Source organism: Lolium perenne, chromosome 4 (assembly GCF_019359855.2).
Source record: "Lolium perenne isolate Kyuss_39 chromosome 4, Kyuss_2.0, whole genome shotgun sequence".
In the NCBI taxonomy this organism is placed as follows: domain Eukaryota; kingdom Viridiplantae; phylum Streptophyta; class Magnoliopsida; order Poales; family Poaceae; genus Lolium; species Lolium perenne.
In genome coordinates, this window is record NC_067247.2 from 34,273,167 (window position 1) to 34,298,985 (window position 25,819).

The following is a 25,819-nucleotide window of genomic DNA, read 5'->3' on the forward strand; positions in this document are numbered from 1 at the left end:
GCAGGTTCAGAGGATTCTACAACATTTTTATGTTTCTTCTTCTTTTTCTTCTTAGAAGGAGCACTAGGTTCAATGCGTTGAGAATCTTGTTCAATTCTTTTGGGATGCCCTTCAGGATATAGAGGATCCTGGGTAGAGACACCACCTCTAGTTGTTACTTCATAAGCATGTTTCTCTTTAGAATTATTTCCCAACAAGTCATTTTGCACTTTAGTGAGTTGATCAATTTGAGTTTGAACCATATGAAAATGTTTAACAAGCATCTTAACATCATTGGAGGTTTTCTCTACAATATCATGCAATTCACTAATAGCTCGAGAATTTTCCATTAAATGATTCTCTACTCTCATATTAAAATTTTCTTGCTTAACAATATAATTATCAAACTCATCTAAGCATTGTGCAGGAGGTTTCGAGTACGGAATATCTTCCCTAGTAAAGCGTTGAAGGGAGTTTACCTCAATCATGGATGAAGGGGGAATTATCTCACATATATCTTCTATGGGAGGAAGATTCTTCACATCTTCAGATTTAATACCTTTCTCCTTGAGAGACTTCTTGGCTTCCCTCATATCTTCATCATTCAATTTAATCATACCCCTCTTCTTCAATATTGGCGTTGGAGTTGGTTCAGGCGTAGTCCAATCATCATGATTCCGGCCTATTTTAGCCAATAATTCTTCAGCGTCATCCGGAGTTCTTTTCCTGAAAACACAACCAGCACAACTATCCAGGTATGCCCTAGACTCAATGGTTAGTCCACTATAAAATATATCAAGTAAATCATGCTTTTCCAAATCATGATCAGGCCGAGCTCTAATAAGAGAGCAAAATCTCGCCCAAGCCTCAGGCAATTTGTCTCCATCCTCCTGGTTAAAATTATAAATTCTCTGCAAAGCAATATGTTGAGCACTAGCAGGAAAGTATTTACGGAAGAAAATATCAAGCAATTCTTTTGGACTTTTAATAGAATTAGGCGGCAAACTATTATACCAAGTTTTAGCGTCATCCTTTAATGAGAATGGAAAGATTTTAGCAACAAAGTAAGTACGCATCTTGACATCATCAGAAAACAAGCTACTTAGAGTAGATAACTCAATCATGTGTTCAACAGCACTTTCTTTTTCGGTACCACAAAAGGGTGTTTTCTCAACAATAGCTATATGAGATAGATCAAGAGAAAAATCATAATCTTTATCCTTAATGTTTATAGGAGATGTGGCAAACTTAGGATCAGGAGATAGTTTATATCTAACAGCATGTTCTGCAAGCAACTTTTTAATTTTTCTTGCATCAGTAGTAGCATTGCATTTTTCAATAAAATCATCATTAAGCTCCACATAATCTTCATCAGGATCATCACTAGAATAATCAAGTTCAGGTGAATTAACAGGTGTAGTAGCATTAGGAGTTTCAGTATTTTCAATTTGTCTAGACCTATCAATCGTAGCATCTAGAAAGGATCCCAATGAACCACTATCATCAAGCACAGCAGAAATATTATGAATGTTATGAGAGTTTTCATATTCAGCAGAAGTACCCGCATGTGAAGCATGTGGCGGTGAAACAAGTTTATCAATCACAGATGGTGAATCAAGTGTAGCGGAGGTACTCATAATTGTACCTTTTCTTGTAGTGGATGGTAATATGGCGATCTTAGAATCGCGAGGTTTACCCATGATGGAGAATTTGCAGCGAACAATATTAATCCAAGTGAACTTCCAAATAAAGCTATGCCCCCCAGGGAAGATGAATATAGTTAAGGATGGCGTCTCCCTCTCCCTCCCACGACCCCAAACCCTAAACACCTTCTTCCCCGGCGATCTCTCTGATCTCTGGTGAACCACTCCATTCTCTCCACTCATCCTCTCCGGCGGATTGTCCTCTCTCTTTTGAGCCCTAATTCTTGGTTTGGTTGGCGCGGTATGGTAGCTCCTGATGGCATTTGGAAGGTCAAGTATTCCACCTCAAGGGATCAAGATCGTCGTCGTGCCAACTCCTATGATGGTATGATTCACTTCTGGTCGGATCATGCTCGGCTTAACCTGCTAAATGCCAAAGGTGAATGCCTTGTTGGTAGATCTCTTGAAAATGGGGACTCTCTTATGGTTGGCACAAATGTGAGGTTCCCCTCTCACACGGCAATACTCTCCCAATGCATCTCTGCCCCTAAGGTACGTGCTCATGTGTTGGACAAGATGAATGATGAACCCCTTAGCCTCTCTATGCATGAAGCAGTTGATTTGGGTATGGACTTCTCCTTTGGATCTGGTTTTCAATTGGATGTCTTGCGTAGATTTAGATCTACAGTTCATCCTTTAGGCAAGGCTAATCACTTTATCATGTTGTCTCTTTTGGACGTGCCAAATTTAAATTGGATGAGACATCTGTTGGTTTAGCTCTGAAGTCCTGCATTGGAGGCATATGTCATGATCTGCATGTTATTCATCTTGGGGATAGAATGTTCAGATTCTCTGTGGCCTCAAAGCATGTTGGGTTTATGGTTTATTCTCTCAAATCCTTTGCTTGTCCTGCTTTCAAATGTTTCTTTCATCTTTGGGGCAATGGTGGACCCTCCTGGAAATATGAATTCAAACTGTGGCAAAAGGAATGTGCTGAAGAATGGGTTCTGGTTAGCCCAAATAAAAAGCGTACAGATCATGCTCTCAGGGTTCTTAAGCAGAGACCATCTGTTTCAGCCCTAAAGAAAAGAGTAGATGGTGTGCAAAAACGTTTATCTTTTGCTACTCTCCTGGAGTACCCTGCTTGTACAGGTTATGAGTATCCTGCTTCCCAGATGCTTAAAGATGATCTTATTGAGGCAGGGTATGTTTGCACACAGTTGGGAAATAAGCCTAAGGTGGTTTTTGCTGCATCTCTAACTCCTCCACCGTTGGAAATTCAGTTTGGCAGCGTTGTAACTCCACCAAGGGCTCAGCAAATTGATCAGCGTAATGAGCGGGAGACTTCTGGTTTGGATAGCTTGAATTTGGATAGGCCGGTTTTCTCGGGCCCAATTGATTCTTCTTCTGATAGCCCAGCCCAGGATTCTGATTTTCAGTCAATGCTTGATGATATGGTGGATCGTGTCTGGACCTGCCAACGTTGCCTCAGTTTTTCGCACAGTACAAAGGAATGTGTTGGCAAAATTCGCTGCAAATCGTGTTATCGATATGGGCACGAAAAAAAAGATTGCTGGAGAAAACCACCATCAATGCGAGGGGTAGAAAAAGTTTTGTCCAAAACTGACAACCTCGTTTCGCGCGATGATGGACAGAAGGCAATAATTCCTGTGCTTAATACGTCAGATGCTCCGCCTTGCACTGTTCATTCTGAACTAGCTCTCTGTCCTGTCTCTGCTGCTTCACCTTCCTGCCACGAGGCGATGGCGAACTTCCCGGTGGATCCCCACCGATTCACGCCGGCGGGCTTCCAGGTGCTTCAACCCTGGGGCGCTGATGAGAGACCGGCGCGCATGTATGTCACGGCGGCGACTCCACCACCTTGTCGCCATGAGTCTTGGGCCATTGCTCAAGTTCTTCCGCGGCCAGAGGGAGCAGAGATCGATGAAGTTCTTAATCAGGTACATGATCACATTCAGGAGAATCTGCATTTGGAGGTAGTGAACTTTGCGGAGAGTGCAGTTGGATTGGGCTTGTACCGCATGCGGGATAGTGCTGTTAGAGATCTGTTAGTTAATCAACCTGCACATCAACTTGAGAATGGTCGTACAGTAACCTTTGTTAGGCATGATGAAGGAGAAAATTTTCGATCAACGGTCTATACTCGTCTTAGTTGGTTAATGATGCTTAACTTGCCTATGGACTATCGCAATGAGGAATTCTTGAGGGATTCTGTTGCCAAGTTTGGTAAGATGAGGGGATGGATTAGAGAGGATCCCACCCCTGCTCGTACTCTGATTAGAGTTGCCTATGGAGGAACTAGAGATGTACCCAGGTCTTTGGTTATTAGGGAACCACATAGATATGGGGGGACAGTAGTCTCATGGACTGTTCCAATCTACATTTTGACTAGTGAACCAGAGGATGTGTTGCCACCTGATGAATCCCCTGAGCCAGAAAATGGCAATCCTCACCCACAGTTCTTTGTTGGTCCTGTTCCACCACAAGACAATTGGGCTCCACCAATGAACCAGGGTTGGGATAATTGGAATGAAGAGGGTCATGCTGGTAATGACAATGTTAACCCTGGATGGGACTTACCTGGGCCTGACTTTATGCAGCAGCTCCCTTCCTCCATATCTGTTCAGTTCACTGATCAGACTATCTCTTCTGTTCAACTTGTTCCTGGAGAAGGGCCTGTCCTTGTGCAGCAAGGAAACATGGAGCTCATTGAGATAGAAGATATCACTGAAGAGTGGGAGGAAGAATACCCACAGAATGTACCAATGCATGATGTGCAGGGATATATGGGAGATCCTAGTCTTGCCCTGGTTCCATACAAATACTCTGTCTGGCACTCTGTTTGGTCTCAGGTTGGCTCATCTGCAAACACTGCTCAGCATGTTATGATCTCTGATCCAGTGCAAGGAGATGTACTGGGAATGCCTGCCTCTTTGATGCATTCACTGAAGCCTTTGGTTGATGCTGACCCTGCTGTACCTGGTGGATCCTCAGTTTCAGATTCAGATTCTTCAGTGCAAGACTCTGCAGATATGCTACTTGATCAGCTGGTGGTGCCTCCTTTGGAGGGTACAAGGAAGAGGGGGCGCGGGAAAAAGGTTGTGCCTGCTTCAGAGGAAGGGGTCAGGAGAAGTACTAGGCAGGCTGCCATCAAGCAGGGATACAAGGCTGAGCCCATCAATGAGCAGCTGGAGCCCAAGAAGGAGGCAAAGAAAAAGCCCAGGTCCAAGCCCAGTAAGGAGAATGTTGCACCTTTTACTCCTATAAAGGTGATTCAGAAGGTTGGTGCAGCTCTGGAGATACCTGCAGACAAGTTGACTGAGGAGAAGCTTATGGCCTCTTCTGTGCAAGACTCTACTTCAGGAGTTTAAATGATAATACATCTCTATGTGGTGCTTTTGTGCCCAAATGTGGGCTTATTTTGTTGCCTTAGCTACACCTATGATGCCATTGTGCAAGACTATCTATCACAGTATTATATATATATGAACTGCAATGCTATGATGCTTGGACCTTATTTGCTGTCTTGTGTATTGTATGAGTTGTTGGTTGTCCAATGGCTATGTGCTGCTTTTTATTCATTGGGTTTTAATGGATAGCACAAAACAATGGTTAATGGATTGGTTGGTTCTGGATTGGAATGTGAGAGGCCTAAATGATAAGGATAAGCGTTTGGCAGTGTATAATAAAATTGATGAAAGTAACTACTCAGTAGTATGTCTGCAAGAGACTAAGTGTGAAAATTTTGATCATTCTTTTATCAGGAGCTTTTGCCCCAAAAGGTTTGATCAGTTTGCTTTCTCCCCTTCTGTGGGAGCCTCTGGTGGCATTATTATATTATGGAACAGTTCTGTCTTTGAGGGTACTCTTTTGGAAATACATAGATCAGCAGTGAGGGTTCTTTTTACCTCAAAGCATACAAAAGAGTCTTGGACTTTGGTTAGTGTTTATGGTCCTTGTAGAGGCATAGAGAGGGATATTTTTGTTCAATGGCTGCATGATCTTCAGATTCCTTTTGATGAACATTGGTTGCTAGTTGGGGATTTTAAATTTATGAGGTCTGTTGATAATAGAAACAAGCCTGGAGCTGATATGAATGATATCTTCATTTTTAATGAAATTATCAGTTACCTTGGCCTAGTGGAGATTCCCTTAAAAGGCAGAAAGTTTACTTGGTCCAATATGCAGGATCAGCCCTTGCTTGAGCAGCTTGACTGGTTCTTTACTAGCTGTCAATGGACTCTCAAATATCCAAATACCTTAGTTCATCCCTTGGCCAAACCTGTGTCTGACCATACTCCTTGTGTGATTCAAATTGCCACAAGTATCCCTAAGGCACACATTTTTAGGTTTGAAAATCACTGGGTTGAGCAGCCTGGGTTTATGGATTTGGTTAAGGAGGTGTGGACTTGGCCAGTTAGATCTTCTTCTGCTGCAGGCATTCTTTCAGCCAAGCTAAAAAATCTGAGATATGAGCTTAAGAGATGGGGGAAAAGCTTATCTGCCATTAAGCAGTTAATTTTGAAATGTAATCAGGCAATCCTGATTCTTGATCAGTTGGAGGATGAAAGGGAGTTGAGCAGGCCTGAATTTAATTTCAGGAATATTGTGAAGGAGCATTTAAAAGCTCTGATGCAGTCTCAGTCTGATTATTGGAAGAAGAGATGCACTATAAGATGGATCAAACTTGGAGGTGAAAACACTAAATTTTTTCACTCCAAGGCCACAGAGAGATATAGGCATAATGTGATTGCAGATATTATGGATGATGATGGGAATACTTTGTCCACTCATAGTGAAAAAGCTAATGCTTTCCTTCACAGCTTCAAAAATAGGATGGGAGTTTGCAGGGCAACCACCCCTATGGATCTTGGAGCTGTCATTCAGAGAGTGGATAACCTTGATTCTCTGGTAACTCCTTTTTCTGATGAAGAGATTGACAAGATTGTTCAACATATGAAGCCAGATAGAGCCCCTGGTCCTGATGGTTTTAATGGTTTATTTTTGAAAAAATGTTGGGATATAGTCAGAGCTGATTTTATTAATTTATGTCATGATTTTCACTGTGGCAAAGCCTCCCTTCAGAGTATCAATGGTTCCTTCATTACTCTAGTGCCTAAGAAGCACAGTCCTGAGACTATAAATGATTTTAGGCCAATTTCTCTGACTAATACTTGCCTCAAATTCTTGACTAAATTGGCTGCTAATAGGATGCAAAGTGAGATCAAAAGAACTGTTCATGCCAATCAGTATGGGTTTATTCAGCAGAGAACAATTCAGGACTGCCTTGCATGGTCTTTTGAGTTTCTGTACCAGTGTCAGCAGTCCAAGAGATAGATTGTAGTCCTAAAAATTGAATTTGAGAAATCTTTTGACACTCTAGATCATGAAGCCATTATTCAGATAATTAGGTACAAGGGATATGCTTAGTTATTTATGATGTTTTTAAAGGAAGTGTTGTCCTCAGGATCTTCCTCTATATTAGTCAATGGTGTGCCTGGTAAATCTTTTCCATGTAGGAGAGGAGTAAGGCAAGGAGACCCTCAGTCTCCTCTGCTTTTTGTACAAGGGGCTGATCTGTTACAGACATTGGTCAATATTGCATACAGAGAGGGAATTCTGGTTGCTCCAATTCCTGTTGAAAGTGATTTTCCTATCATTCAGTATGCTGATGATACTATTATTATTTTACCTGCTGAGAAAGTGCAATTGGCTGCCTTCAAAAATATCCTGGATCAGTATGCTGCTTTCACAGGTCTTAAGGTTAATTATAATAAATCCTCTATGATTCCTATAAATTTGTCACATGATGAGGCTGTTGATCTTGCTAGAGATTTTGATTGCCAGTTGGGTAGCATGCCCTTCACTTATTTAGGTCTCCCAATGGGAACCACTAAGCCAACAATCAGAGATATGTCCCCTCTTATTGATAGGGCGGAAAGGAGGTTATCTGCCACTACATCCTTTTTGTCTTATGGAGATAGATTGGTTTTGGTCAACTCAGTGCTCTCCTCTTTGCCTACTTTTTTCATGCTTTCTCTAAAGATTCCTGTGGGAGTGGTGGATGTAGTTGATAGAGCAAGGAGACACTGCTTGTGGAGAAGGAAAGATAAGGAGAAAATTCATTCTCTGGCTGCCTGGCAAATGATTTGTAAACCCAAGAATAAAGGTGGCCTGGGCATCATTGATTTAAGAATTCAGAATATAGCACTTCTGCTAAAATATCTCCATAAATTCTATAATAATGATGCTACTCCCTGGGTGCAATTAGTGAGGGACTCTTACTATTTTGGATCAGTTCCTCATGCCACTGTACTTGTTGGCTCCTTCTGGTGGAGAGATGTGTTCAGCTTGGTGGACCAGTACAGAGCTGTCACTAAATGTACCATTGGAAATGGTGAGTCCATATTATTTTGGGCTGATAAGTGGAAAGAGGAATCACTGGATGTCAGGTTTCCTAGGCTGTTTTCTTTCACTAAGGATAAGCTTCAGTCAGTCAAAGAATTTTGTAATATGGATGATATTACAGATGGATTTCATCTTCCCTTATCCACACAAGCTCATGGAGAAATGTTGCAGTTGAGGGATTTTCTTCAAAGTGTGGAATTATCTGAGGGGACAAAAGACACTTGGTTGATACAAAAAGGTAATGGGCAATATAAACCAAGTCTGATTTATAGATTGCATTTTGGCTCAATGCTAAACCACACTCCCTCTATTTGGTTGTGGAAGAGCAAATGTACTTCAAAACACAAATTCTTTGCCTGGCTCATTCTTCATGATAGAATAAATACCAAGGACATGCTACTGAGGAGGCATTGGAATGTTTCTGATACTCAAAGTTGTGTGTTGTGTCATGATGATTCTTATGAAGATTGGAGACACCTCTTTTTTAACTGCATGTACAGCACACGAATTTGGAATTATTTGCAAATACCCTGGCGCCCGGGAGATACACTTGCATCACTATATGCTGCTGATGGCGTGTAACTCACACGTTCGTTGGGAACCCCAAGAGGAAGGTATGATGCGCACAGCAGCAAGTTTTCCCTCAGAAAGAAACCAAGGTTTATCGAACCAGGAGGAGCCAAGAAGCACGTTGAAGGTTGATGGCGGCGGGATGTAGTGCGGCGCAACACCAGGGATTCCGGCGCCAACGTGGAACCTGCACAACACAACCAAAGTACTTTGCCCCAAAGAAACAGCGAGGTTGTCAATCTCACCGGCTTGCTGTAACAAAGGATTAACCGTATTGTGTGGAAGATGATTATTTGCAGAAAACAGTAGAACAGTATTGCAGTAGATTGTATTTCAGTATAGAGAATTGGACCGGGGTCCACAGTTCACTAGAGGTGTCTCTCCCATAAGATAAACAGCATGTTGGGTGAACAAATTACAGTTGGGCAATTGACAAATAAAGAGGGCATGACCATGCACATACATATCATGATGAGTATAGTGAGATTTAATTGGGCATTACGACAAAGTACATAGACCGCCATCCAACTGCATCTATGCCTAAAAAGTCCACCTTCAGGTTATCATCCGAACCTCCTCCAGTATTAAGTTGCAAAGCAACAGACAATTGCATTAAGTATGGTGCGTAATGTAATCAACAACTACATCCTTAGACATAGCATCAATGTTTTATCCCTAGTGGCAACAGCACAACACAACCTTAGAACTTTCTGTCACTGTCCCAGGTATCAATGTAGGCATGAACCCACTATCGAGCATAAATACTCCCTCTTGGAGTTACAAGCATCTACTTGGCCAGAGCATCTACTAGTAACGGAGAGCATGCAAGATCATAAACAACACATAGACATAACTTTGATAATCAACATAACAAGTATTCTCTATTCATCGGATCCCAACAAACGCAACATATAGAATTACAGATAGATGATCTTGATCATGTTAGGCAGCTCACAAGATCCGACAATGAAGCACAATGGGGAGAAGACAACCATCTAGCTACTGCTACGGACCCATAGTCCAGGGGTAGACTACTCACACATCACTCCGGAGGTGACCATGGCGGCGTAGAGTCCTCCGGGAGATGAATCCCCTCTCCGGCAGGGTGCCAGAGGCGATCTCCTGGATCCCCCGAGATGGGATCGGCGGCGGCGGCGTCTCTGGAAGGTTTTCCGTATCGTGGCTCTCGGTACTGGGGGTTTCGCGACGGAGGCTTTAAGTAGGCGGAAGGGCAGGTCAGGAGGCGGCACGAGGGCCCCACACCACAGGGCCGCGCGACCAAGGGGGGGGCCGCGCCGCCCTAGGGTGTGGCCACCTCGTGGCCCCACTTCGTCTCCTCTTCGGACTTCTGGAAGCTTCGTGGCAAAATAGGACCCTGGGCGTTGATTTCGTCCAATTCCGAGAATATTTCGTTACTAGGATTTCTGAAACCAAAAACAGCAGTAAAACAAAGAATCGGCACTTCGGCATCTTGTTAATAGGTTAGTTCCAGAAAATGCACGAATATGACATAAAGTGTGCATAAAACATGTAGATAACATCAATAATGTGGCATGGAACATAAGAAATTATCGATACGTCGGAGACGTATCAGCTGCCAAAAGAAATTTCCAGGGACCATGTTTTGTTGAAGTTGTGGTCATTGCATGTTGGAACATTTGGAAGCAAAGGAATGCATGCATTTTTAAACATATCAGGCCGACTTTCAGAGGTTGGAAGGCAGGTTTTTTTCATGACAGCACCATGCTTATGCATAGGGTGAAAGCTGTTGATGTAGATCCTTTGTCAATATGGCTAAAGTCTCTCCCACAGATTTCTTTTGTATATAGCCTGTTTCTTGTTTTCTTTTACCTTTTTGTATATATTATAACTCTTTTGTTTTGGGTTTAATAAAGTGAGGCTGTGGGGGGCTCCCCCACAGTAGAAAGTTTCAAAAAAAGCTATGCCCCCCGGCAACGGCGCCAGAAAATAGTCTTGATGACCCACAAGTATAGGGGATCGCAACAGTCTTCGAGGGAAGTAAAACCCAATTTATTGATTCGACACAAGGGAAGACAAAGAACACTTGAAAGCCTTAACAGCGGAGTTGTCAATTCAGCTGCACCTGGAAACAGACTTGCTCGCAAGGGTTTATCAGTAGTAACAGTTTTATAGCAGTAGCAGTAGTGAAATAACAGCAGCAGAGTAACAAAGACAGCAGTAGTAATTTTAGTAAACAGCAGGATTAAAATACTGTAGGCACGGGAACGGATGAACGGGCGTTGCATGGATGAGAGAAACTCATGTAACAATCATAGCAGGGCATTTGCAGATAATGATAAAATGGTGTCCAAGTACAAAGCAATCAATAGGCATGTGTTCCAATTATAGTCGTACGTGCTCGCAATGAGAAACTTGCACAACATCTTTTGTCCTACCAGCCGGTGGCAGCCGGGCCTCAAGGGAAACTACTGGATATTAAGGTACTCCTTTTAATAGAGTACCGGAGCAAAGCATTAACACTCCGTGAACACATGTGATCCTCACATCGCTACCATTCCCTCCGGTTGTCCCGATTTCTGTCACTTCGGGGCCATTGGTTCCGGACAGCGACATGTGTATACAACTTGCAGGTAAGATCAATAAAGAATGAATATCATGATGAAGCAATAACATGTTCAGATCTGAGATCATGGCACTCGGGCCCTAGTGACAAGCATTAAGCATAACAAGTTGCAACAATATCATCAAAGTACCAATTACGGACACTAGGCACTATGCCCTAACAATCTTATGCTATTACATGACCAATCTCATCCAATCCCTACCATCCCCTTCGGCCTACAGCGGGGGAATTACTCACACATGGATGGGGGAAACATGGCTGGTTGATGTAGAGGCGTTGGCGGTGATGGCGGCGATGATCTCCTCCAATTCCCCGTCCCGGCGGAGTGCCAGAACGGAGACTTCTGGCTCCCGCGACGGAGTTTCGCGATGTGGCGGCGTTCTGGAAGGTTTCTGGCGACTTCGACTTCTTCCCGTGCGTTTTTAGGTCGAGGCCGATAAATAGTTCGAAGGAGGGCGTCGGAGGCCGGCCGAGGGGGCCACACCACATGGCCGCGCGGGCCCCCCTGGGCCGCGCCGCCCTATGGTGTGGGGCCCTCGGGCCTCCACCTTAATTGTCCTTCTGGCTCCGTCAGTATTCTTGGAAAATAGGGCCTTCTGCATAAATTCCGAGGATTTTCCCGAAAGTTGGATTTCTGCACAAAAACGAGACACCAGAGCAGTTCTGCTGAAAACAGCGTTAGTCCGTGTTAGTTGTATCCAAAATACACAAATTAGAGGCAAAACAATAGCAAAAGTGTTCGGGAAAGTAGATACGTTTAGGACGTATCAACCCCAAATGATGCGGAAGTTTCTTCTTTGAAGCATTTTCGGTATTTTTCTTCGATCGGGACACAAAAGTAGACGATTGCTTATACCTCTTAAATGCGGGCCAGTGATCTTTTATCTTCACTAGATTATCATCGAATACTGGATCTTCATTCTTATATTTTTCCCATAAATTTTTCTTCCAGGAATGGAATTGTATGGCCATCTTCTTCCATGTCCATTCCTTGACTTTATTCTTCTGGCCTTCCGTCATGTCTTCCGGTAGGCTGAACTTTGTCAGTAGCGTGTCCCAAAGAAAAATTTTCATCGTGTCGTTGACATAACTAGCACCACTCTCCGCGTTCTTCGGCTTATGCCACTCTTGAATGCTGATCGGTACATGGTCCCTAACCAGAACTCCGGCTTGACTTGTAAATTTGTGGCAAAACTCTTTGGGATGCTCTGGTTCACCATTAGCCTTGAATGCCATGAGGGATAACCTGCCCTCGCCCTTTAGCAGTTGCGTCGGGCCTCGTTTTGTTCTAACAGACTTGCTCGATGTTCCAGAAGGCTAAAAGAAAAAATTATTTGTTAATAAGTGCAATACAAATAAATGAATGCATCTAGGGATGAACATAGACTAATTGATACATAAATATACACCTCGCCGGAGTTTGTGATAGACACTTCGTTGTCTCTTCTAATTTGTTCAGACTCAAGTCCCTCGCCGAAATCATTCAGAAAGTCTTGGAACTCGTTGTCATCTCCATCGGGTTCTGGACCACGGGCACTATCATAGATCAATTTCTGCACCACTTCCTCCCCCTCCTCATCTCGGACGAAGATGTCGTCCTCCATACCTCAATGTCACTACAAAATTAAGAAAGCAATTATATTTAATTCATCATGTCATGATCATATAACAGATTGCTAGATGGATAACAATTGAAATGAAGAAAGCAAAAAAAACCCTAACCCTAACACTCGGTGCTCTTCCTCTCGCTCTTCTCTCTTTTTCTCGACCCTAACCCTAACACTCGGCGCTCTTCCTCTCGCTCTTCTCTCTTTTTCTCGACCCTAACCCTAACACTCGGCGCTCTTCCTCTCGCTCTTCTCTCTTTTTCTCGACCCTAACCCCAACACTCGGCGCTCTTCCTCTCGCTCTTCTCTCTTTTTCTCGACCCTAACCCTAACACTCGGCGCTCTTCCTCTCGCTCTTCTCTCTTTTTCTCGACCCTAACCCTAACACTCGACGCTTTTGTCCATCATTTTCCCTCTCTTTTCATGACGTGCTCCTCACTTCTCTTTTCACCAAAGCTCTATTGCCTTTGTTCTCTCTTTGTACTTTCGGTTGGAGTAGAGATTAGCTTGATATTTATATTCATTTGTTTCCAACTTTACATCCCACTCAAGAAAAATCAACTTATTCATGTCCATGAATCGCTGATCAAAACCATGCTCTTTCTTTAGAGCTCTGAAAAAATTCTCTCTTGCTTAAGTGCAGCTGCTATTTGAAACTAACGCCGTAATACTCCTGTCATCCCATGGTCAAATATTCATATAAACTGATATGAAAGGCTTATTTCATTAGCTCACAAATCATTTCACCCCGGACTTGAAACTAACGCCACGAAAACATTTTTTTCCCCATGATGCAGGCGAGGGCGGAGGAAGCAGCCCCAGGCCGTCGCCACGCCGCGGGCTCGCGATGGCGCTCCACCAACGGAGGACAATGGCCGACATTATGGCGGCGTCGCGCGCGCAGGGCCTGTACGTCAGCATGCGCACGCTCGGCCCCTTCTTCCGTGTCACGGCGACCTGCGCCGGGCCCGAGAAGGAGGCGGTGGCGGGCATGGAGCTGGGCCGCGCCGAGGGCGCCGTCCTGCCTTGGCCCGGGGGCTCCCTGCTGCACCTCGACTCCATGTGCATGTCGCGCGCCACGCTCTCGGTCCCCGACCTCCCGCTCTTCGGCCTCGGCCTCTTCCTCGGCGCCGTCGCCGTGCGCCACGGCTTCGACGCCGGCTGCGTGCGCGCCGAGCTGCTCGCCATAACGTTCGCGGAGCTCCTCGACATAACGTCGAACACCTTCCGGGTGTTCGATGGCCGGCGCCGAGGCGGAGGAGCGCAGCAGCTTCTGGACGGCGACGGCTACCTTCACGGCGACGACAACCTTCGCAGCAGCAGTGGAGCACGCGCAGGCGAGGGGAACGACAAGGGAAAGACGCCGACGACGTGGTGCCGTGGTGGAGGACGTACCTGCGGCGGCGCGCAGAGAGAGGAGATGCCGCTGGCGCTGACGAGGGACGGCGGCGACGGCGACGGCGTGGTGCGGCGTGGCGCTGATGAGGGACGGCGGCGACGGCGTGGATGGTGGCAGCGCGCGGAACTCGGCGACGACGACGGCGTGGTCTCTGCGCGGGGTGTGAGAAATTTGGGGAATTGGGGGAAAATTGCCCGCGCGGCTAAGTGAAATAGAGGGGAAGACCCTTTCGTACCGGTTGGTATCACCAACCGGTACGAAAGACCTTTCGTACCGGTTGGTGGTACCAACCGGTACCAAAGGGTTTTTTTTGTTTTGCTTTTTCTTTTCCTGTTTTCTTTTCTTTTGCTGTTTTCTTTTCTGTTTCTTTTTCTTTTCTTTTTTCTTTTCTTCTATGTTTCTTTTCTATTTCTATTTCTTTATCTTTTCTGTTTGTTTTCTTTTCTATTTCTTTTTTTCTATTTCTTTTTTTTTCTATTTCTTTTATGTTTTCTTTTCTATTTCTCTTTTCTTTTGCTGTTTTCTTTTCTGTTTCTTTTTCTTTTCTTTTTTTCTTTTCTTCTATGTTTCTTTTCTATTTCTATTTCTTTATCTTTTCTGTTTGTTTTCTTTTCTATTTCTTTTTTGTATTTCTTTTCTATTTCTTTTATGTTTTCTTTTCTATTTCTCTTTTCTATTTCTTTTCTTCTTTTCTTTTGATGTTTCTTTTCTATTTCTTGTATGTTTCTTTTTCTTTTTCCTTTTTATGTTCCTTTTCTTTTGTTGTTTCTTTTCTATTTCTTTTTTTCTATTCTGTTTATTTTTCTTTTCTTTTTGTCTTTTCATTTATGTTTCTGTTTCTTTTCTATTTCTTTTTTTTCTTTTCTGTTTCTTTTCTTCTTTTCTTTTGTTGTTTCTTTTCTATTTCTTTTTTTCTTTTACTTTCTCGCCACGACGCCGCGCGTGGGAGAAAAAAGGCGGGAAAGAAAGGGCCGGAATAAAATTTTGTTACGATTGAACTCAAATTAAAAGTACATAGCTTAACTGAAAATTAAGATACATGTCCAGATTCTACTGTTGGAGTCATTCAGTCATACTCGTGCCTAGCCCTGTAGTAGTCGCCACTGTAGTCGTCGTAGTCGCCGTCATCATCGTCGCTGGCATCGGGGTCGCGGTAGTCGAACGCCGGCGGGTGAGCACGCGTGGGCTGGGACTGAGGGTAGCGCAGGCGGGGGCCACTGTAGGCCATGATGCCCTGGAGAGTCCGGCCACGCCACCACAGCCGACGGCCGGCCTCGTTGAAGTTCGAAGGAGGAGGGCCGCCCTCTTCGTGCCTGGCAAGCGCCCTCTCACGCCGATTGATGAAGAAGCTTTCCCAAGTCGGGCTGTAGTCGGGATGCCACTGGGGATTCCTCCGCTGCTCTGGCGTGAGCTCGAAGTAGTAGTGGTTCGTGATGGCCATCTCGCGCGCCACACCTAGAGGGACTGGAGGGACCGGTATGCCTCCGACGCTTAGCAACCAGCCGGTCGGGACGCGGTAGCCCGGTGGGCAGGGGTAGTTCGAGGCGCAATGCCTCCGCCTCCCGGGGGGTTAGAGATACGATGGAAGCCATGGGAGAGAATGATGAGGTTTGCAAATATGAGTCTAGATGTGATATGTAAATGGAGGCCAAGCCTACATATATGTAGTGAAAAAATGGCGGGATGACAGAGGCGGGAACCGGTGGAAAGCGCGGGAAGAAAATAGGCGGGAACCGGTGGAAAGCGCGGGCAGAAAATAGGCGGGAAACCTTTAGTACCGGCTGGTGGGTGCAACCGGTACTAAAGGTGGTTTTCTGTCATGTAACAAAACTATCGGTGGGATAAGGACGCGTGGGTAACCTTTAGTACCGGCTGGTTGGTGCAACCGGTACTAAAGGTGGTTTTCTGTCATGTAACAAAATTGTCGGTGGGATAAAGACGCGTGGGTAACCTTTAGTACCGGCTGGTGGGTGTTACCGGTACTAAAGCTGTCGGCAGGATAAGGACGCCCTGCTCGATGAGATAAAGCATGTAGCGCACGATGCCCTGTCGGAGGAAGAAGAGAATGTAGAAGCGGCGTCGTGCCTATAAAAGGAGCATCGATACGCCATGGCAAGCAGATCAACAAGCCAACATGGCCGGATGGAGAGTTTCATCACCATGGATGGGGAAAGGGTTGGGAAATCTCCCGTGGCGGAACTTGTCGAAGATGCCCTTGGTGCACACGCCCTATGGCATCTTCGGAAGTTCCGCCTCGGAAAAATTTCCCTGCAAGCCCGTGAAAGACTCCATCTCCTCTAACAATGTTGGGGAAAGGGTTGGGAAATCTCCCGTGGCGGAACTTCTCGAATATTCCCTTGGTGCACATGCCCTATATATGGCATATTCGGAAGTTCCGCCTCGGAAAAATTTCCCTGCAAGCCCGTGAAAGCTACTTAACTAGTAAAACAAGCCAACCATCTCCATTGTTAATATCTTACATACAGTAACATCATTACACAAAAGTGATTTCCATATTGAGATACACAAGTTATGATCCCTATATCTAGCTAGTCTTCTGAGTTTTCTTCATCTGTTTCCCTTTCTTCTTACTGCGACGCAACCATGGACAATCTTCATTGTTTAAGATGATGCTTGGGTCAATTTTTACCTTGAAGGGTGGAATATCGTCAAACTTATTATAATATTCTGACATGTCTGTCTTGTCCTCTACTCCCACGATGTTTCTTTTTCCTGAAAGAACTATGTGCCGCTTTAGCTCATCGTATGATGTGTCCTCTTGCCTTTCTTTTCTTTTTTTCGGTTTGCTAGACATGTCCTTCACATAAAAAACCTGAGCCACTTCACTGGCTAGGACGAATGGTTCGGTGTCGTACCCTAGATTCTTGAAATCCACTGTAGTCATTCGGTACTGCGGGTCTACCTGTACCCCGTCTTTCAGGTTGAACCATTTGCACCGGAACAAAGGGACCTTGAAATTAGGTCCATAGTCAAGTTCCCATATCTCCTCTATGTACCCATAATATGTGACCTTGTTCCCATTGCCATCTTCTGCATCAAAGCGGACACCACTGTTTTGGTTGGTGCTCTTTTTGTCTTGGGTGAAAGTGTAAAATGTGTTCCCATTAATCTCGTACCCTTGAAAAGTCGATATAGTAGAAGATGGTTGCTTGGCCAACAAGTACAGCTGCTCATCATCGGTGACATTCATGAGACGTGTTTGCAACCAACCACCGAAAGTCTTCATGTGTTCTCCATCAATCCAATCTTCACGTTGCTCCGGGTATTTAGAGCGTAAGATATCCTTGTGTTCCTCTTTGTACGGAGCCACCAAGATGGAATTATGAAGAACTGTGTAGTGTGCTTGAGTGAAAGAATGTCCGTCCATACATGTTGTTGATTTCTTTCCTAGCGTGCCTTTTCCACGCAGTCTCCCCTCATAGCGCGATTCAGGAACACCGATCGGCTTAAGGTCAGGAATAAAGTCAACACAAAACTCAATGACCTCCTCTGTTCCATAGCCCTTGGAGATGCTTCCTTCTGGCCTAGCACGGTTATGAACGTACTTCTTTAAGACTCCCATGAATCTCTCAAAGGGGAACATGTTGTGTAGAAATATAGGACCGCGAACACCAATCTCTTCGACCAGGTGAACTAGGAGATGTGTCATAATATTGAAGAAGAATGGTGGGAACACCAACTCGAAGTTGACTAGACATTGGACCACATCCTTCTGTAAATTTTGTAGAGTAAGTGGATTGATCACCTTCTGAGAAATTGCATTGAGAAACGCACATAGCTTCACAATGGGTACTCGAACATTTTCCGGCAGAAGCCCCCTCAATGCAACCGGAAGTAATTGTGTCATAATCACGTGGCAGTCATGAGGCTTTAGGTTTTGAAACTTTTTCTCTGACATGTTTATTATTCCCTTTATATTCGACGAGAAGCCAGACGGGACCTTGATGCTACTCAGGACTTTAAAAAAGATCTCCTTCTCCTCTTTGGTAAGAGCGTAGCTGGCAGGACCTTGATACTTCTCTGGATTCAGGTTGTTTCCTTCGTGGATACTTTCCTGGTCCTGCCGTGCATCCGGTGTATCTTTTGTCTTCCCATACACGCCCAAGAAGTTTAGCAGGTTCACGCAAAGATTTTTCGTCACGTGCATCATGTCGATTGCAGAGTGAACCTCTAAGAATTTCCAGTAGGGTAGCTCCCAAAATATCGACTTCTTCTTCCACATGGGTACGTGTCCGTCAACATCATGCGGAACAGATTGTCCGCCAGGACCCTTTCCAAAGATCACTTTTAAATCCTTGACCATATCATATATAACTTCCCCAGTAGGGTGGGTAGGCTTCGTTCGGTTATCTGCCTCACCTCCGAAATGCTTTCCTCTCTTTCTTACGTGATGTTGTTTTGGAAGAAATCGACGATGCCCCAGGTACACATTCTTGTTTCCCAAATAATTACTGTCAGTCTCACCTAAACAGTGTGTGCATGCATTGTATCCCTTGTTTGACTGCCCTGAAATGTTACCAAGAGCAGGCCAATCATTGATGGTTACAAATAACAACGCTCGTAGGTTAAATTCCTTTTGTTCGTGCTCATCCCACACAGGTACACCTTTGTCACGCCACAACTCTAAAAGTTCTTCAACCAATGGCCTCAGGTACACATCAATGTCGTTGCCGGGTTGCTTCGGGCCCTGGATGAGCACTGGCATCATAATGAACTTCCGCTTCATGCACAACCAAGGAGGAAGGTTATAGATACATAGAGTCACTAGCCAGGTGCTATGACTGGAGCTCTGCTCCCCAAAAGGATTAAAGCCATCTTTACTTAGACCAAATCTTAAGTTCCTTGCGTCATCTGAAAATGACTTGAACTCTTTGTCGATTTTTCTCCACTGTGACCCGTCAGCGGGGTGTCTCAGCATCACATCTTTCTTACGGTCCTCTTTGTGCCATCACAACAACTTGGCATGCTTTTTGTTCTGGAACAAACGTTTCAACCGTGGTATTATAGGAGCATACCACATCACCTTCGCAGGAACCATCTTCCTGGGGTTGGACTCGCCCTCAACATCGCCAGGGTCATCTCGCCTGATCTTATACCTCAATGCACTACATACCGGGTATGCATTCAAATTCTCGTACTCCCCGCGGTAGAGGATGCAGTCATTGATGCATGCATGTATCTTCTGCACCTCTAATCCTAGAGGGCAGACAACCTTCTTTTCTTCGTACGTACTATAGGGCAATACGTTCTCCCCTGGAAGCATCTTCTTTATTATTTTCAGCAACTTTTCAAATCCCTTGTCAGAAGTACCATTCTCTGCCTTCCACTGCAGCAATTCCAGTGTGGTACCCAGCTTTTTCTGACCATTTTCGCAATTTGGGTACAATAGTTTGTTGTGATCCTCTAACATTTTCTCCAACTTCAACCTCTCATTTTCATTTCCGCAGTTCATCTTCGCATCAAGAATGGCCCGACCCAAATCGTCATCCGGGTCATCAAAAATCGGCTCATCGAAAATGGGCTCTTCTTCAGCTTCGTCTTCCCCCATTCTACTATCACCGTCTTCAGTGAATAAGGGATAGTTGTCACTATCCTCTTCTTCTTCGTTGTCTTCCAATATAACCCCTCTTTCTCCGTGCTTGGTCCAACAATTATAGCTGGGCATGAAACCGTTCTCTAGCAGGTGGACGTGAAGGGTCTTTGAGGTTGAGTAATCCTTCATATTCTTACAGGAACTACATGGACAATACGTGAAACCATTCGACCGCCTGTTTGCCTCAGCCACGTTGAGAAAATAATGCATGCCATTAATGAACTCGGGATGGCACCGGTCACCGTACATCCATTGTCGACTCATCTGCATTTTATATGTATATCAAAAATCATTAAGTACACAACATCATGGATATATGAGTGACCAACTTAATTAATATTCAAGTTCATCACATAAAACTATTTTTTTATAAAAAAGAAGAGGGGCTCACCGAGGTGGTACCGTGCCGGCTAGGGGCCGGACGACACTGGCGATCGATGGCGGTGAGGATGGGGATGATACTAATTAAAACCTACAAAACATACCATAATTTCTGCTCAAATTGCATATAAAAAATCCCTAACTTAGGCATTTCATCGAACACCTTGCTAGCACTAGAAAAATAGTACGAGTTAAAACTACCAAAGAAATGAGCTAAATTAGGAACGCCGGAAGGAAGGATGATATTGCTAACCCTTGGATAGATGTATGCCGTTAATCTTGTTAAAATGGTGGAGAAAAATGAAGATTATTGGAGTGTGAGAGGTGCAAAATATTTGGAAATGTGAGAGAGGATGAGAAGGAGGATGAGATGCAGGGGGCTCGGGCGGGGCGGCGCGCGCTGATATAGGCATGGACCCTTTAGTACCGGTTCCTTAGATGAACCGGTACTAAAGGTGCGGCCCTGGCCCCACCTCCGCCTGGAAACTGGGCAGAAACCCTTTCATACCGGTTCGTAACACGAACCGGTATAAAAGGGCCTTAACGAACCGGTATAGATGTCACACCCCTGGAACCGGTACTAATGCCCCCTTTAGTACCGGTTCGTAAGGGAACCGGTACTAAAGGCTTAGATGGATGCCCATTTTTCTACTAGTGACCGATCGCCACGGTTGCGGCGGGCTCCTCTGTCTCGGGCGCCAGCCCGATCGCCACGGCTCTGCCCTGGCTCTCCGCCGCGGCGACGTACCCCGCTCCCGTCTCCCGCATCACCACCGGGGCACTGCTCCCTGGTCACGGTGACCTTGTGCCTCACCCTGTGCCGACGTCGTAATATGGGGATGGTCCCCATGGCCATCCCTTGTTCTACGGTGCGCCCGCCGTGGCGTACGGGTAGCCCTCCTTGCCGCCCTCTACCTCGGCAGCGCCTCCACCTGCGGCGCCCTATGCTCCTTTGCCGGTTCCTCCCGCGGCCCGTGATGCTTCTGTTGCCCGTGATCCCCTGCCAATTCATCTTGCACATCTACTCACGGTGAAATTGACCCCGGATAACTACCTCCTTTGGCGTGCTCAAGTTCTCCCGCTCCTCCGCAGCTATCACCTCGACGGGTATATGGATGGATCGCTTCCGTGCCCCTCCGTCGTGGTTCACCTGACCACCACCGATGGCGCGCCACTGTCGATCGCCAACCTGGCCTATCGCCAATGGACGGCGCAAGATCAGGCAATACTTAGCGCCATCCAGTCCTCGTTGACGCCCTCTGTAGCGGGTATGGTGCTCTTTGCCGCCATGTCGCGTGACGCCTGGACTACACTTGACTCCAGTTTTTCTTCGCAAACCATGGCGCGCTCCAATGCTATCCGCAACAAACTCGTGGACCTTCACAAGCTGGACAAAACTGTGACTGTGTACTACAATCAGGCTAAGGAACTGGCAGATACACTTTCCTCCATTGGGCAGCCTCTCAGTGATTCTGAATTCACCGGCTACCTCCTCAAGGGTCTCGGTGAAGAGTTTGACTCCCTTGTTGAAAACATTGAAGGGCGCGACCATGACAACCCGATCAAGCCTCATGATCTGTAAGCCAGACTCCTCAACACGGAGCAAAGACTTGGTGCTCGACGTCCTGATGGCCCTGATCCCACGGCCAACGCTGCTTACCGTGGTGGCGGGGGTGGCGGTGGCGGACGTGGTCCTTCCCCCGCGCCTCGTCCCCCTGGCGGCGCTCCTCCTCCACAGCCCTCGCAGACACCCCATCCCACCTCGGGCGGGCGCGGCCGTGCGTGGGTGTGCACCGTCTGTGGTGCCAAGGCCCCTTGCCAGCTGTGTGGTATTGAAGGGCACCTTGCTGCCCGGTGTCACCGTCGCTTCAAAACGGACTTCCTCGCCATTGGTAATGATGGCCGGGGTAATGAGAAGCAAGCTGCACTTACGACATATGGGGCGACACACGGGTCTACCTCGACATATCCTGTTGATCCTACCTGGTACATGGACATGATGACGCGTAAAGCACACGCCCGTTGGGAACCCCAAGTGGAAGATGTGATGCGTACAGCAGCAAGTTTCCCTCAGTAAGAAACCAAGGTTTATCGAACCAGTAGGAGTCAAGGGCCACGCGAAGATTGTTGGTGTCGGAGTGTAGTGCGGCGCAACACCAGGGATTCCGGTGCCAACGTGGAACCTGCACAACACAATCAAAATACTTTGCCCCAACGTAACAGTGAGGTTGTCAATCTCACCGGCTTGCTGTAAACAAAGGATTAAATGTATGGTGTGGAAAATGATGTTTGTTTGCGAAGAACAACAGAGAACAATGATTGCAGTAGATTGTATTTAGATGTAAAAGAATGGACCGGGGTCCACAGTTCACTAGTGGTGTCTCTCCAATAAGAAATAGCATGTTGGGTGAACAAATTACAGTTGGGCAATTGACAAATAGAGAGGGCATAACAATGCACATACATATCATGATGACTAATATGATATTTAGTTAGGGATTTACGACAAATTACATAGACCGCTATCCAGCATGCATCTATGCCTAAAAAGTCCACCTTCGGGTTAGCATCCGCACCCCTTCTAGTATTAAGTTGCAAACAACAGACAATTGCATTAAGTATGGTGCATAATGTAATCAACACAAATATCCTTAGACAAAGCATTGATGTTTTATCCCTAGTGGCAACAACACGTCCACAACCTTAGAACTTTCATCACATCGTCCCAGATTCAATGGAGGCATGAACCCACTATCGAGCATAAATACTCCCTCTTGGAGTCACAAGTATCAACTTGGCCAGAGCCTCTACTAGCAACGGAGAGCATGCAAGATCATAAACAACACATATATGATAGATTGATAATCAACTTGACATAGTATTCCATATTCATCGGATCCCAACAAACACAACATGTAGCATTACAAATAGATGATCTTGATCATGATAGGCAGCTCACAAGATCTAACATGATAGCACAATGAGGAGAAGACAACCATCTAGCTACTGCTATGGACCCATAGTCCAAGGATGAACTACTCACACATCAGTCCGGAGGCGATCATGGTGATGTAGAGTCCTCCGGGTGATGATTCCCCTCTCCGGCAGGGTGCCGGAGGCGATCTCCTGAATCCCCCGAGATGGGATTGGCGGCGACGACGTCTCTGGAACTTTTTCCGTATCGTGGCTCTCGGTAATAGGGTTTTCGCGACAGAGAGTATAAGTAGGCGGAAGGGCAGAGTCAGAGGGATGACGAGGGGCCCACACCATAGGCCGGCGCGGGCCCCTTCTTGGCCGCGCCGCCCTATGGTTAGGGCGCCTCGTGGCCCCACTTCGTATGCTCTTCGGTCTTCTGGAAGCTCCGTGAAAAAATAAGACCCTGGGCGTTTGTTTCGTCCAATTCCGAGAATATTTCCTGTGTAGGATTTCTGAAACCAAAAACAGCACAAAACAGGAACTGGCGCTTCGGCATCTTGTCAATAGGTTAGTGCCGGAAAATGCATATAAATGATGTAAAGTGTGTATAAAACATGTGAGTATTGTCATAAAACTAGCATGGAACATAAGAAATTATAGATACGTTTGAGACGTATCAAGCATCCCCAAGCTTAGTTCCTACTCGCCCTCGAGTAGGTAAACGATAACAAGGATAATTTCTGAAGTGACATGCTATCATAATCTTGATCAATACTATTGTAAAACATATGAGGTGAATGAAGTGATTCGAAGCAATGGTAAAGACAATGATTAAACAACTGAATCATATAGCAAAGACTTTTCATGAATAGTACTTTCAAGACAAGCATCAATAAGTCTTGCACAGGAGTTAACTCATAAAGCAATAGATTCTTAGTAGAAAGTTTTGAAGCAACACAAAGGAAGATATAAGTTTCAGCAGTTGCTTTCAACTTCAACATGTATATCTCATGGATAATTGTCAACACAAAGTAGTATGATGAATGCAAATAAGCAAGTATGTAGGAATCAATGCACACAGTTGACACAAGTGTTTGCTTCTAAGATAGAAAGAATTAGGTATACTGACTCAACATAAAGTAAAAGAAAGGCCCTTCGCAGAGGGAAGTAGGGATTACTATTTTGTGCTAGAGCTTTTATTTTGAAATCATAGAAACAATTTTGTCAACGGTAGTAATAATTCATATGTGTTATGCATAAGACATCCTATAAGTTGCAAGCCTCATGCATAGAATACCAATAGTGCTCGCACCTTGTCCTAATTAGCTTGGATTTACATGGATTATCATTGCATGACATATGTTTCAACCAAGTGTCACAAAGGGGTACCTCTATGTCGCCTGTACAAAGGTCCAAGGAGATAGATCGCATTTGATTTCTCGTTTTTGATAGATCTCAACTTAGGACATCCATACCGGGACAACATAGAAAACAGATAATGGACTCCTCTTTAATGCATAAGCATTCAACAACAGATAATATTCTCATAAGAGATTGAGGATTAATGTCCAAACTGAAACTTCCACCATGATACATGGCTTTAGTTGGTGGCCCAATGTTCTTCTCTAACAATATGCATACTCAAACCATTTGATCATGATAAATCACCCTTACTTTAGACAAGACGAACATGCATAGCAACTCACATGATATTCAACAAAGGTGTAATAGTTGATGGCGTCCCCAGAAACATGGTTACCGCTCAACAAGCAACTTATAAGAAATAAGATACATAAGCTACATATTCTTTACCACAATAGTTTTTAAGGCTATTTTACCATGAGCTATATATTGCAAAGATAAGGAATGAAATTTTAAAGGTAGCACTCAAGAAATTTACTTTGGAATGGCAGAGAAATACCACATAGTAGGTAGGTATGGTGGACACAAATGGCATAGTTTTTGGCTCAAGGATTTTGGATGCACGAGAAGTATTCCCTCTCAGTACAAGGCTTTGGCTAGCAAGGTTGTTTGAAGCAAACACAAGTATGAACCGGTACAACAAAACTTACATAAGAACATATTGCAAGCATTATAAGACTGTACACTGTCTTCCTTGTTGTTCAAACACCTCACCAGAAAATATTTAGACTTTTAGAGAGACCAATCATGCAAACCAAATGTCAACAAGCTCTATGGTAGTTCTTCATTAATAGGTGCAAAGTACATGATGCAAGAGCTTAAACATGATCTATTGAGCAAAACAATTGCCACGTATCAAATTATTCAAGACAATATATCAATTACCACATGAAGCATTTTCTGTTTCCAACCAAATAGCAATGAACGAAGCAGTTTCAACCTTCGCCATGAACATTAAAAGTAAAGCTAAGAAGACCAGTGTTCACATGAACGAGTGGAGTGTGTCTCTCTCCCACACAAAGAATGCTAGGATCCGATTTTATTCAAACAAAAACAAAAATTTACAGACGCTCCAAGTAAAGCACATAAGATGTGACGGAATAAAAATATAGTTTCACTAGAGGTGACCTGATAAGTTGTCGATGAAGAAGGGGATGCCTTGGGCATCCCCAAGCTTAGATGCTTGAGTCTTCTTGAAATATGCAGGGATGAACCACAGGGGCATCCCCAAGCTTAGACTTTTCACTCTTCTTG

The 25,819-nt window shown here is 44.9% G+C and overlaps 1 protein-coding gene across 1 annotated transcript; it reads left to right on the plus strand.

The window, feature by feature from the left end:
• Positions 1-6,026: 6,026 nt before the first annotated feature.
• LOC139838901 (uncharacterized) lies at positions 6,027-8,226 on the plus strand. Its single transcript, XM_071828918.1, has 4 exons — positions 6,027-6,952; positions 7,163-7,406; positions 7,942-8,040; positions 8,173-8,226. Exons 1-4 carry the CDS (start codon positions 6,027-6,029, stop codon positions 8,224-8,226), a joined length of 1,323 nt encoding a protein of 440 aa, XP_071685019.1.
• Positions 8,227-25,819: the final 17,593 nt, after the last annotated feature.

Coding starts and splice junctions, on each gene's coding strand:
- LOC139838901 (XM_071828918.1), top strand. CDS start 6,027: ATGGATTTGGTTAAGGAGGTGTGGACTTGGCCAGTTAGATCTTCTTCT. Junction 6,953..7,162: donor GCATGGTCTTTTGAGTTTCT/GTACCAGTGTCA, acceptor TTTTCCATGTAG/GAGAGGAGTAAGGCAAGGAG. Junction 8,041..8,172: donor TAAATGTACCATTGGAAATG/GTGAGTCCATAT, acceptor ATGATATTACAG/ATGGATTTCATCTTCCCTTA.